Source organism: Linepithema humile, chromosome 5, assembly GCF_040581485.1.
Source record: "Linepithema humile isolate Giens D197 chromosome 5, Lhum_UNIL_v1.0, whole genome shotgun sequence".
Classification (NCBI taxonomy): Eukaryota; Metazoa; Arthropoda; class Insecta; order Hymenoptera; family Formicidae; genus Linepithema; species Linepithema humile.
Window position 1 is genome coordinate 16,774,330 of NC_090132.1, and position 15,118 is coordinate 16,789,447.

The 15,118-nt window shown below is 33.1% G+C and overlaps 1 protein-coding gene across 2 annotated transcripts in view; it reads right to left on the reverse strand.

Annotated features, from left to right (window-relative positions):
* Positions 1-11,153, reverse strand: part of kay (transcription factor kayak) — a 30,354-nt gene extending 19,201 nt beyond the window's left edge. Inside the window, exon 1 of one of the 2 annotated variants that reach the window (XM_012362334.2) lies at positions 10,829-11,153. In XM_012362334.2, the coding sequence (XP_012217757.2) occupies positions 10,829-10,960 (132 nt within the window). In that variant the 5' untranslated portion in view covers positions 10,961-11,153. Of the gene's footprint in view, positions 1-3,083; positions 3,440-10,828 lie in introns of those variants that run through there. The other variant, XM_012362333.2, reaches the window with a different exon arrangement.
* Positions 11,154-15,118: the final 3,965 nt, after the last annotated feature.

Consider the following 15,118-nt stretch of genomic DNA (forward strand, 5'->3'; position numbering starts at 1 on the left):
AAACAGAAAATTTATCTACTTGGATTTCAATTGCTATTCGGAATTACACACGCGACTCTTCTTGCGGAAAAGTTAAATAACTATAAACAAAGAAACATCGACAAGTATCTTCTTAATACCGAGGGCAGGATGACACCTCTTGCCTTATGACCCGTACGTATTGCTCTCGCTAAAACTTAACTCTGCCTTTAACTAAACCTTCTAATTGGCGGGTTAACGAGCGTTAACTCTTCGCTTCCTGTCAGATTTAACTGTTTTCTTTCGGTTTCTTGCATATAATGCATTTGAGAAATTAAAAAAAAAAATTTTTTTTTTAACAATCTGCTAATGCGATCTAACTATTTTCATCAGCTTGTATATCGATTATTATGATCAGCCTATAACATAAATCTCTGATAGTATTTAATTTTATTTCACGACATATTCAATGAATATATTCAAATTTAAAGATAATAAAAATCTTTTTTCGTTAAAATATAAAATTGATATAATAAAATAAATATAAAGTAACAAATTTCTTGGAAGCTACTAACTACAATAATTATTGTTCGCTTATCCATTTAAGCCGTCAGAAAATGTGTTAATATTCTGCGTTCAAAGGTTAAAGATTAAAACACGGTTTTCTCAAAAAACGAAAATCACACTTTTAGAAACATGACAACCTCTTATATAATAGGATAGATAAACATCAACATAAAAGACCTTTTCGGGTTGCTTCAGCTGTAGAAAATGCTATTATGATAACAATGCAACGATAAGATATATTCTAAAAAACCTAGAAACCATTGTGTGAAGACTATTGTTATACCTCAATAAAATAGGTTGTATACATATATAATAGAAAGTTCTAAAGCGAAATGCTTTTCTATAATTTTTCAAATATATAATATTTCATGTTTTTCACAATTTTTATTAATTTTCTTCTTATGTGACATGCTGCTATGAATATATAGTCAAAATAAAATATTTTCACTTTTGCTGATATCGACATTTTATTGTAAAATAGCCATCTATCTTTTCCATTTCACTTTCTCGAAATGCTCATTTTAATATGTATAATCTAAGAGAACCCGACTATTTTGGAAAACTAAATGCAACCTGTATTTCTTGTGCGCTTCTCTGAACATAATTTTTTCTTATTGTTAGAAAAAATAAAAACATATTAGTTCAAATATACAGACTCTTATCATATAAGTACTGTATCACAATTCTTCGGCTTAAAGATTAAGTGCGATAATATTTATCAAACTTGTTCGGGAGACGAATAAGAAAGTGCCGCTTTTAATGATAAAAGAAGCGAACGGTGCGTACGCCGAATCGAGATTCTTAGAAATCGGAGCCGAAGTCAGAGGGATCGGCAGGTGAGAGTCGTCGAAAGCGACGAGCATCCAGCAATAACTTAGTTGCTTCTTGGAAAATTTAAGGCAAACACGTCATCACGAACATTAGCCTCGATTATTAGCTTAATTGTACGTCGTCATTATGTAAGACTCTCTCTCCGTGCTTCTGTTTTCGTGACATATTTGCTGATATAAAAGCATGTAATTATTAACCGATTCTTTTGATTATGCATTGTCTCTTGCATATTAAGTAGCGGATTATTCGCGGAATAAGTAAAGAGAGAGCCGGTTTAAATAATGAGTTCAAAGAACGTTAGCTACACATTTGAATTTAACAACGCTGAATTTTATGATAATAAATGTTAATTTGTACGCAGAATTTCGCAAACATTTATAATTTATTCTAAGTATACTTTTAGGAAAACAGGATTAAAATATTTTTTAAAGTACTTTAAAAAAATTTACTGAAACAGTTGAAGGAAAATAATTAAATTAATAAACACTGTTTCTGAAATAAAATACGATATTAAGATTTTTTCCGTTGCAATCCAAAACTATTATGGCAATTATTTCTTTGATTTTTGTTCGCAATTTGTTCAAGCATGCTGTGCATTATCAATCCGGATGATTGCAAACAAAGAATATACAGATTTTTTTGTCCTTGGCATAGACGCGCGTTTTCACTTACTAACGATCGTCCATTGGTATCATCGCTAACAATATACCACATTTATCTAATCAGTATGTTATTTTTGTCTGTGTCAAGCACAGTAGATTGCCTCGTAGTCATGTCTATTAAATGTACAGGAAAAAATTGCGCAGGTTAATGGTATTTCAAACATCCGACAAACGGTTATCACCGGACAAATGTTTTAAATAACAATATTCGAAAAAAAATTCTGTTTAATTAATTTCTTCATCAGCGCGGAAATTATTGAGTAAATATTTAAAAATAATTTTATATCTTAAAAATTATTTTCAAAAACTATGTTATGCTAAAAATTAAAATTTAGAATATTTGTCGTCTTTATTTAAAAATTAGACTATCCGTTTCTAAGAAAATAAAGCGAGCATTGACCGATGTCGTAATTGTCGTAACGCGATTAAAGTTTTGGAATACAGCCATAGTTTCAGCATTATCGATCCAACCTTGAACCGTGACACCTGCACGTTAGGAGTCGCAATCGATGATTTGTATACGTTGAAAGTCAATCGCGTCTTTCATTTACGGAGTATATATATTTATATGTCTTTTACATCTTTATACTTTAAACATTTAAAGATTCAATAAGATTTAAAAATTGGAATATTTGAAATAAATATATAATACTTTCATATAAATATGTATGAAGTTAAAAAGTCCATAAATCATTATTTTAAAAAACTAACAAAAATAATTAAAATTTTTAAAACGTTCTACACATCGTGAAACATTAAAAAAACATTAAATTTAAAACATTTTATACGTTAGATATTATTACAATACTAACATTTTAGATAAAAATACACTTGTTTTTTGCGCAAAATTATTATGTAAAAGACAATAGTCAAATAAAAATTGTTAATTCTGTGCGTTGTATTTAAAAAAAAATGCTGATATAATAAATTCACATTATGTGTCGTCACATGTCTGATACAAGATAAAAAAGTAATCGACGCACAAAGACAATAAGCAATGCACGTTAGTCGCTAATATCCAATTCCCTGCCCGAAACTGTATTATAAAATCAATAGCACTCTTACCATGGCATTCTCATCCTTAGTATGCATGATCTGCCAGTGGTCTACGATGTTCGTAGTCGGCGGATATGTGGAGAACATCGTGTAACTGTGGTCCTCGACGATATTGTCGTAATAGCTTGGCACTCGTTGCGTCATTTGTGATCTTGTGTTTTAGCAACTTCACTAATCAATGCTTCTGCTTTCGACCAAGATAATTTTGTAAATGTTTAAAGAGGAGAACGTCCAGATGAAAGACTATCACTCGCTAATTTTACTGCCAAGAAATCGTCTCACGCGACGACGGAAAATGAGACACTGTCACAAAGTTCGGTATGAACGCGTCTCTAATCGCTCACTTAGCGTTGCGCACGCCTTACGTACGTTTGTCGACTGAGCCCGCCAACGTGACCGAGTAGCTATATAGAAAGACAGCCAGTCGACTGCTGTTTCCCCCACCGTTTCGCATACGGGCGCGCTCCCTGTGACGTCACCGCCATCTTGATCGCTGATTCGCGCGATAGCAACCCGGCCAATCAACGTGTTTCGCACAGCCTCGCACGTCGCTGCTCGTTCCGATGATTTCACGGAATTGAGGAACGCACGGAGAACCAGATCCCCTTTTCCAGGTAGCGCGATCGTTCCATACTAACTTGCATAATCCGATAAATCGATCCACCCAGGAGGGATCCACGGACGATCACGGGGAATTTTCGTAGGCGTACCGGAAGCATGCAAATTGCGATTCAGCGACGTTCAGGATGCGTGCTTGAAGTTAGCAGAATTGGTTGAATCGATAAATCGAGGGTGATCAGAAATTTAAAGTTTCGATACGAAGGGAATAAATAACTAACCACTGGAATTGATAGCATGTTAGAATTTTTCAGTTCTAATGTTACGAAATCTAGTTCTACCACCTAGATTGTATTATTTATTTATGCTTATCTCCTCGCACGTTCGGCAGACATGTGTGATATCTTCAACGTCAAGTAACATATTACGCGATTAGTAGCAATGACTCATTGATGCTGACTGCAATTTTTTAAATAGGTGTGTGAATACGTTATATTGTAGAAATCGTCTTCAACAATAACGATTTGCTGCGCACGTGCGCAATTCCTCTCTCTCTCTCTCGCTTTTTCTTTGTTCTGTGCCGCATTTCGCATATTGCATTCTCGGCGTGCAACGAACTCTCGTGAGTGAGAAAAGGTACATACGCGGGTACGAGGTTTTCATCGCGATTGCAATAGAATGCGATTTAATTTACAGGCTGTTTGTACGCGATCGCTGGATATTTGCCGAACAAATTATACATTTCCGTTCTCAAAATTATAAACCGGGGCAATAAGGGAGACCAATAGGAGCAAAAATTATTTATCCGGAGCAACATATCGCCAGATCTGTTTATGCAACAACTAAGTGCTTTTATACTGCAACACAAACAAGGGACGTTTAATGTTTACGCCACAGCGGAATACATTGCAAACAATTGGAACGCTCCACGTGTTCTTCGAATTAATAATTTAATTACTCTTCCTAGCAAGCATTTTTTTCTTCATAATTTTGTTCGTCAATGAAAATATTTGACAAGAAAACTAAGTTATATTAAACTGTAGTTGATTTTCTTATTTAGACTTTTGCAAATTTAAGCGGAAAAAAATATATGCAAATTGAGACAAAATTTTATCTTTAATGTATCTTTGCTCTTAGCAATTAAATTATAAAATAAAAAAAAATTCGGTCAAATACTTTTACACGCTTTCCCCAAATAAAAGTTACATACTTTCAAATAGATCCTACATAAAATTTCTAAGCTCCAATTGTTTAAATAATTAATGTAGCTTTCGAACAAAAGATCAATGGTACCAAAACAATAATGGCTTCTCAGCGAATAATAACCTTCTGAGAAATATTGGGAAAACATTAAAAGCACTTTGCACTTTACACTGAACATTTCCCCACGCCTGGTTATTCTTGGCAATCATATGCATCTATTTAAATACTTTTGTGCACTTGACATTAATTCTTTGTAGCAAACTCGAGAATTTTATTATATTGTCCTAATATTCCTATATAAGTAAAATAGAAAAAAAATGTATTTAAAATATTTTAAAATATTAACATGTTTCGAAAGTTAACATTAACTTCATTTTAAATCATTATGAAATTGTTGAGTAATTTGAGTGTTTTTATTAGTTTGAAAATATTGTAGTCTGTCTAAACCAGCCTATCTATATGCCTCTTAACAAATAACATTCAAATTTCTATCTAATTACCTTTATTACACAAACCGTTTACTTTTCTTAATTGCATTTTAATTGACCGACTAATGGCGCCGAATAATGGAAACCTGAAGTTTGTTCTAGCTTGTTGAACTAACGCGTTATCATTACCGTATATTATTCCATTAAAAGCACTAAGAGTAACATTAAAAATAAAAAATAATTTTAACTATAGTTGTGTGAGAAATCGAAAAAATATCGTTAACCTAAATTGCTTTTCGTTAAAAATAATTTTATTTGCTAAGTTGAATTTGTTTTGAGTCTATATATTGACTTAATCGATTAATGCGCAAATTTATCTCTCTATAAGATAACAGTTTGAAAACAAACTCGCTCGAGATAGCAACTGCTCGAGCAAGGACTAAATATGTACAATAAAGTGAATAAATAAGACTTTATTCGAGCTTTATTTGCATAATTAGTTATATTTCTGAAAATTTTTTCCAAAGAGGAAGATAAAATATGTAGCTTTGAGAAAGAGAAATATATACCGCGTTAAATTTGAGTAATCTATTAACTTATGATAATCGTTGTGTTCCAAAATCATTAATTTTTGGCTATTTGTTTCGTAATTACATCTTGTTTATCTGTTCTATATTAAAGTATATAGAATATATTTATAAGTATATAGAATCAACTGAGAGAGAAAGTGAGAGAGAGAGAGAGAGAGAGAGAGAGAAAAAGAGATAAAAATTCTTTTGATATTAGTTGCAAGAATATATGATGTTATATTACATATTGCATATTTATTATTAAGATATGTCACAGTTTTCGTTCGTTCGGTTATTTTGCAAAACAAAAGTCATTGTCTTCACACGACTTGACACGCCTTAACGAGTACAACGGAGTAACGAGAACGAAGATTCGCGAACATCAGAGAATCGGCTTTGTCCACGCGACAAAGAGACATTTTAATGAGGAGGGGAGGCAGCTTGGCCGACTAAGCTGTAGCACGCGCAGCATAATGTTGTGCGCGCGGCATAACAAACGACGCCGAAATTCGTCGGAGAAAAATAGGCGGAAGTTTTAATTGACCGGGAAAGTCTCGAAGACATTTTCGATATCCAAGGGACAATGGGGAATAAATTATATGACGAAAAATCTGTGAATCAACCGATTTCTCTTTGTGCGGCGAACGTGCCTATACTTCAAGTGATAGCCACGAAAAAAATACATAAGATTTTCGTGATCCTGCAAATAGTCCAATCAATATCATTTAAAACATTCTAAGTATTAATAAATCTTTCTCATTATCTGCCAAAAGTAAGAGCAACCACTTTTACGCTAATTTGTTGAATTTTACGAAATAATTGCGGTGTATATCGGTTTCTTCGAAACGCGAAAATGAGAAGCAGAATTAATAACTGTTTAACAAGCAGATGTATTTTCGCTCCTGGCTATTATAAATATTATTTGCATTTTATCGGTTGTGCAATTTCTCCGAACCCTACCATTAACAGACGGAGAGATAATTAGGTGACAACAGCTGGCTCGAGAGGTACTATCTAGCAGCATAAGCGTTACTGCGTAGCAGTAGAGTGTAATTCGTGTTCTGTCGCGCGAGCCGAGCGCGTGTGCATGCATGCGTGCTTGCTGCACGCGTGTTTTTAAATGATCGGACGAGGCGGCCACGGCGGCGGCTCTTTATAAAACAGCTGTTAGAAATAGTCGAAGCCAGACCGAGCGAAATACTAGTAGATCAATACCACTCGCCATTCTGTTTACACGCGGTGAATATACAGGGTGTTCTAGAATTAGCGAAATGTAGACAGTTATTTCTTGTGAAAAATTTGAAGTTTTACCTTGATAAGAATTTCAAGAAAAATTATATCATTAGAACTTTGAAAATGTAAAATGTAAAATGTTTGACTTTATAATATCTTATTCTTGTCCATTTTCTTTTTTATCAGAACTGTATATAATTTATATCTATTTGAAAAGCAAGAAATTGAAAAGAAAAGAGATAAGAGGAGAAAGAAAGGTTAAAAATAAGAATGTAGATAACTTTCATCATGTAACTGGAAAAGAATTGTTTTCTCAACATTCGATGTTTTGTTGATAAAACTTCATATTTTACGGTTTCAAGAAATAATTTATATCTTTTTTTCTTTCGTCAATTCTAAAACACAATGTACAGGGGAGAGACTTACTAGACTAATCACCCTTGTCGATGCCATAGAGATATTGCCCGTCGCGACGAAGAGAATTTTCTGCTTCCTGTCTGCATCTATAAATATACGTGCCATGCCGACATAATAAGTCACGGCGCGAATAGACACGGATACTGTTATTATTAAATAAGTATACGTTTAACGACGCACTGATAGAACGACTGACAACACGCTTGATATGTACTTTTATACAAGTCTAGAGCTCACATTTTTTTCTGAATAATAGATAATAAATATGGAAATTAAAACAAATTAAAAAGAGAAAATATAGATATGCTAATAAACACAAATCAAGAGCCTATGGTATAATTTTTTTTTAATTTTATCCCTTACTGTGTTTCTGTGTTCCATACTATAAAAATTGCAGAATATTTATACAATTTTTAATAATATAATAAGTGCAACATATTACTAAAATATATAACAGAAAAGAAAATTAAAATATAAAAAATTATACAAAACAAATTTGTTATACAAACTCACTTCATTATTTTTCATTGCATTAAAATCATGCTGTCAAAATTTATATAAATAATTGTTTTACATACATCTAGCAACAAGTTTCAAATTCTATGTTTCAATTCTTTGTTTCATTCATTTAATCACTTGACATAATTAATACGTTAATTACCTCATTGATTTTAGAAATAAATTTTACAAATCATATACAGATAAAAAATTTCAATATTAAAGTCGTCTGTTTGTGCATAGCAGCAAAATTAATTGAAAGTCGAATCACATGATATCGATGATGCGTCATTTATAAATGGTAGCTCAATTATTCGCGGAATAACTCAAGAAAGAGAGAATCTTATATCTCTTTGTCTCTTACGTTTGTTCGCGCGAAGATTCATTCGTAAATCCAAACACTCGATTATCTGGAGACCATTGATCTTTCTTGATCGGTGAATGGACGCAGTAATATGAGAGATAACGCGTGATTGTATCGTTCCGTAGTAACTTCGAAGTTTATTGGTGAGGTTTATTTACGTGGTGTGCTCCTTAAAAGGACATCTATGCAAGACCGGAATGAAAGTTGTCTTTTATCTATGCGCGCAGAGGCGTTAAGTTTATTTGCGGGCTTCATATACGAAATGAAAATACGCAGTTATGTGCACCAATAATAACTATTGATATTCAATTAATATGCATTGCATTTATGAGTTTCTTTTGAATAAAATTATCAGTCTGTGCGAGGATTAGATCCTGATAAATATCTAAGGTTTTATGTATAAGAGTTCTAAGTTTTGATATGCATATAAATAATAAAATATTCCTATTAAGTATATATGTAAACATATTGTATATACATGTGATACGTAATCAGATGTAATTTACTTGATAACACTAGCAATATTTTTGTGCAATTCATTCGTGACAACTAAAAATATTTTTCAGTCCAACTCGAGTTCAGTTTATAGCGATGACGGCACACGCTTTGTAAATTTAGCAGCGCGTCGCTCCTAAAATGTTATATTCATAGATAAGAGAGCTCTTCGACAAAGTAAAGGCATCGCGTTGATAAGTACTTAGTATTGGAGCATAATTTAACTCTTTGCAAAATTATACTTTATAATATACGTAGAAAATTATCGATTGTATTATATTTTCTAAAATAATATTCTATAATAAAGATAAATAAATATAAACTTTTGTAAGAAAATGTCTAATACTAATAATGTTCTTCAAATATTAAATTTTATAAATTTGTTAAATAGATTTAAAAATAAGCAATTTATTTACTACATAGCTGATTCTAAAATGTTTCTATGACCGTTAAATGTATATCAAATCAAAGAAAAATTCATTAAAACCAAACACTATCATACAATCGTAATAATTACTCATATTTACGTCATATTTTTATCACATATTACAGATAATCATTTATCCGATAATTTATATGCTTCTTCAATGAATTTTGTTGAAATCAATCGATGACATAAACCGTGCACATTTTATATTGTAAAACCACGAATGTGAGTCATCACGAGCAGTATTGACAGACAAGTAGCATTTGTATATTATCTTGTCTAGAAATTTACGTTTCTATGAAACGGTATGCATTTTCCAGACGCGCGCGCGCACAATTGATATGCGTCATGCGGTAGCTATAAGCAATAAGCCACGTAACTCTAAACGATTCCGCTAAACATCTAAAGAGTAATAAAAACATTCTATCATGTACGTATGTAGTGTTTATATAATCGCCACAATAACCCTCTGTACATTTATAAAATATTTTGATCGATTAATTAACCCACAACAAATATTTTTAATTCAAAAATTGTGATTAAAAGTTGATTAAAAGCTGATTATTTTTTATCTCAATATACTTTGATTGATCAGCTGAATTTTGACTCCAACTTCTTTACAGAATTTTGATGTTATATTTTCGTCGTTGAGCTAATTTAGCTCGGTATACTGTGTGTAATTAAGAATGATATCTATTGTTTGACTTGAATCTCGATGCATTAGCAAAATGTGTAACTGTCACAAACTTTATCTACCTGCAACATGTTGATCGAATGTTTCAAGACATGAAATTGCCTTTTACGTGCGCAAATGAGATAAGAAAGGCTGTAATCTCTATACATTTTCTGTCTATAGCCTACCTTACTGATTATGAATTGATAACACGGTACACTTATTGATCATATTTCATATGGCCTTACAATGTGTCTACGTAAATTCCAAACGTGCATAACATAAATTCAATCATTCTTGAACAAATCATTTTTATGGATATGTATATGTATGTGTATTTTACCACAAATTTCTGCAAGGTTTATTCAGATATTTATTGAGTAGATAAGATAAAATGCATTATATTCTCAACCCACAAAATTAAAAGTTTAATTATACAATATTAAATATTAATATAAATATTTAGACCATAAATTTCTATACTCTTCTGAACAAAGTTAAAATGATATGTATTGTCCTTCTTAATTTTATTTTATCTGATATATATATTTATTTTTCTATTATGTCACTTTTACGTGATAGAAAAATAATTTTCTCTCATCGTAAGAGTGATTAGAAATGAAGGAAAGTAATTCAGCTCATCTCTTCGCACGAGGCAGATCACGAGGTAGTTCGCGCCAGGTGCAATGGTGACCGCAGAAATAGCCGTTTCAACATTAACGCATTATTACCGCGCTAAGCGGCGTTACGTAACGCGTCCCGCGATCCGTCGATCGTTGGAATTCAGCACAACATGATCGCGTATTCGTAACGATACAAATGTCACGACAATCGGCAAATGCAACGTTCGACTCAGCGCGATAGAAAACAGATTTCTGTTGGTACTTACATTGTTGGGCAGCACGGCCGTGTTCGCGATGCTGGAAAGAAAATCATGGCTGACACGGGAGCTCTGTGAAGTTCCGCTGTCGCTGGACACGCTGGAGCTATCGTAGAGCACGTCGGAGACTTCCAGCTTCATGTTGGCGTTCACCCTCGCAAATTCCCGTCGAAACAGACTCGACTTGTCGCGTTATAACCTCTTCACACGTTCTCGGCGTTCCTTCGAAACAACTACGGAAGAGAGTGAGAGAGACGGATAGAGATTGTTCCGGATCTTACTGAATATACGTAGAACTCAAAGGCTGCACGCACGAATCGCAGATCCCTTTGCTCGAAACTGTATGAAACTGTGCCCGATGACTCATACTGTGGGGGAATACCTCGTGCGCGTTCGGCAATTCGTTCGAATCGTGGAGAGAGTCGAGGCCTCGCGCATAACGTCATGGGCTATTCCCGGTCAACCAATCATCGCCGAGTTGCCGACCGTCATAACAGTGCTGTGCCATGACGTTCAATAACAAGGCGCTATCGACCAGTCAGGAATGTGTCTCTACTACGCAGCACCCGAGTGCTTGAAATTAGATCGTTTTAAATGCTTTTTATCTCTAATTTTTTATCTATAATTGTTTGGACCCAAAATTTTAATTTTATTAAAGCTTAGTATTTCCCATAAATGTAAAGACATTAATCTAACGCGTGAACTAATGTTGTTGTTAATTCTTGAGTATTATCAATCTTCAAATTATTATTGTGTTATAACAGAATTTGCAGAATTGCATTATTGATTTTTTCACAGAAGTATTTATATAAAATATTAGATATTTCACAGTCATAGTTCTTTCCTTGTTAATTTCTAATTAAAAATTTTGTAAAAGTAATTTTGTTTGGTAAATATTAAAAATAAAATTTAAGCTATTAAACCATATATTTGTAGCTTGGCATATATCATAATTAGATATAAATAAAAATTATATATAAATGAAAATTGTACATCATTTTATATCGTTACGACGATGATTCATACATTCCCTCGAACCAGATTGAATTTCAAAGAACTTTTATATCTCGCGGCACTTTATTATTCTACAATCACAAATTCTTGTGCCTTACATTTTTTTCAAAATTAAAAGCAGACATAATGTACAAAATAAAATAAATTTTTTATAACCAAAAGAATTTTATATGGATAAAATGGTAAAATTTATATTTTTATTTCATCTTTGCGATATACGTTGAATAATTAGATTTACAATAGCTATAAGACTTGCCTCGTCTCATGAGATAATCATATTCTCAGCATTCCTGCGAAGGACGCGTTTCAGAGGACATACACGTGCGTACGTGCGCGGTTCGTTTTTACGAGCCAACAGTTACGTTAGTGTTTTTATTTTGAAATGAGCATCACATATAACTACGATGCAAAAAAATATCAATATATAGTTGTTCTACATTCACGAACCAAAAAACAAAGGTACTGCACGTGGATTACGTCCCGAGATAAAAACAAATCAATATAACATGCTTTATCGATCTAATCTGAGATTAAATCTATTATATACAATAAATTAGCAATTAGAAAATACAATTCATTCATTTTTAATTTTGTTTGCAACGCAATTCAGTTATTATGTAATTAATGATATTATATTCTACGATAATTAACTCTTTAAAAGCAACAGTATTTAATATTAATTTTGTAACACTTGAATGACAAAGCTTATACTCTGACCTCGACTCCCGACAAGATGAAAGTGTCACGCGAGCTTTCGACTAACGGTTCAACAAATGCCACCGATAAACGACGAAAATCTCGAGCGAGATTCCGAGAGAAGCGGCGCGTTTCCGAGAATCGCGGATGAATCATACAGCTGGTCGCGTGGGCGCGAACGTCGCGAATGGGGTAGCCGGAACATATCGAACAAGACCCGTGACTCATCGATCTGATATGTCAAATATTCGTAACCTGCAGCCTAGACTATGGATGGCTAATTTGTTTGTAAACGACTACACATGCTAATTTTCTCCTAAATAATTTTATAGATAAAAATTAATAAAAAGATAACGTCAATACGAAATATGTATTAATATAAAGGAAATATATATGACAGATATTAATAAATAATATATATAGAACAATATAAGTCACGTAAATACATATAAAAAAATGAAACAATCAATTATATATATCTCTTTTTCACGTTTATAAAACTTGCTGCTTTCTGTATAGTCATAAACAAATTCATCTTTGTGATATTATCAAAATTTTTGAAAATAAAACAGAGGAGTATATAAGAGAGTACCTATATAGCTGCATTTAATATTTTAATTTTGTCTGTTATCGCAGTTATCTTGCGACAAGTGTTAAATTTTTCAGCCTGATTGCGATTTTAATCGACGGAAAAATCCGTCCAACTGTCGATGAACAGCATCTATATTATATATTTTGCTTGGCAATTCAAGCATGTAAACAGCACGCAATGGCCACGCCAGTATAACCACGAGTGCACGAGCTTCCTATAGAGGAGTTCGTGATCGTGTCTTGGACTCTCGGTCACAGGTGTTACTCGAGAACATTAAGGTAGAGGAAACGATAGGTCGAGGAGAACGTCTAGCACGGGTTGTCAACCTACTCAAGGTCTCGTGCAATTCTGGAAAACACCTAACGACAACTTTAAAAATAGTTACCTTCACGATAGATAAAAAGAATACGGCTTTTTATTAATATCATCCTATTGATAAATATACTGTACGCCTTTATTAATAAAAAGCTTCTAGCATAGCCATCGTTATATTATGAGATTTATTATTTTTATAATTTCAATGATATTTATGAGCGAAGAAAAAATCAGATTTCAGGTTATGTACTATTTATCTTTGTAACACAAAATTTTATTAACGTTATAGTAAACTTGATAGATCAGTATTGAGTAGTTTTTACGGTAATATATAGATAGTTTTGCCCTCGAAACGCGACGATAAATGGATTCGCGCGCAAGCATGCCGCCTAAAAATAAAGACTACCTAAGCAAGCTGCAGCCGAGGTATTATGCGGCAAAGACGCATCTCGTTACGAACGTGTAATGAAGCTCATGGGGCTCTGACATTCACCCGCTTAGCTTCGCACCATGATGAAATTCGAATAGACAGGCAGCCGTCATCCTTGAGCTAGCTTCTGCTTGCAACCAAGGTCTCGTCGATTTACAATTAGCTGCCCGCCACACATCAGAAACGCTAGCCGATTGGAAAAATAGCGATGCTAAGGAATGTCATTGTCGTTCGGTACATCGTACGTACGTACATACGTAGATCGTTGTGCACCGCGATCGCAAACATGCGAAACTCCGCCGAGGGAGTCAGCTGCAAAAATAGAGAGCGCGAACGCGCTGCTTGCGAAACACGCGCTGCAACGTACAAATTTCAGTGGGAAATTCTTTGTGCACCCAAGTGCACGCTGCGCATTTACTGAAATCGTATTATCGCGATTGAATTTAACGACAGTCAAAGCTTGCGTTCTCTTTGTCTTGAAAAATCTCAGCGTAATTGAACTTGTACATAGCAAAGTAGTTCTGCTCTAAATAATTCTCAAAATATTATTTATCATTTTAATCTCAAACATTAATAAATATTGAAGTCCGATATTTCTACGAACTCAACTGCTGATTAAATCTTTCCTTTGATTGTTGCTTTTAGAGATAAAAGAATTTTCTATTAATATAGAAAAATATTTATTATTTTTGATGAAGTGAAATCTGTTTTATATATACTTTTCTCACGAATACTAAGGTCGTGTGTTTATTTCGTAGTACGTCTTTGTAAACAAAGATCTCAATCGAGTAGCTAAGAATACGATTATCTCTTCTCGAATCGTCGGTTGCTTACGGTCAAGATACAAAGAACTCTACATGAAAATGTTTTTTCAACAGTGACAACCTCGCGCATTGCCGGCGATGTAACGCGCATAAACTCGAATCGTTATCTTATCGACGTTTGATTTGGATAAAGAAATTTCTGCTGTTTCAACTTAATAATAACGAGACGGTAGAGTATGACAAAGCGAAATATAAATTAATATCTTTTTCTTCTTATTACTGCTCGCGATATAAATTGCCGAGGACTTTAATATTATAAATAAGTATTTATTTACAAAATTATTATGTAATTTAAACGTTTTTTATATATGTTTAATTATTTATTAAGTAACCCAATTTTCAAGATCTAAATTTGTGAAGCATACACTTTACGTGTAATTGAATAAAATAGATTTTAAATAAAAATTATAATTTATTTTAAAAAATGA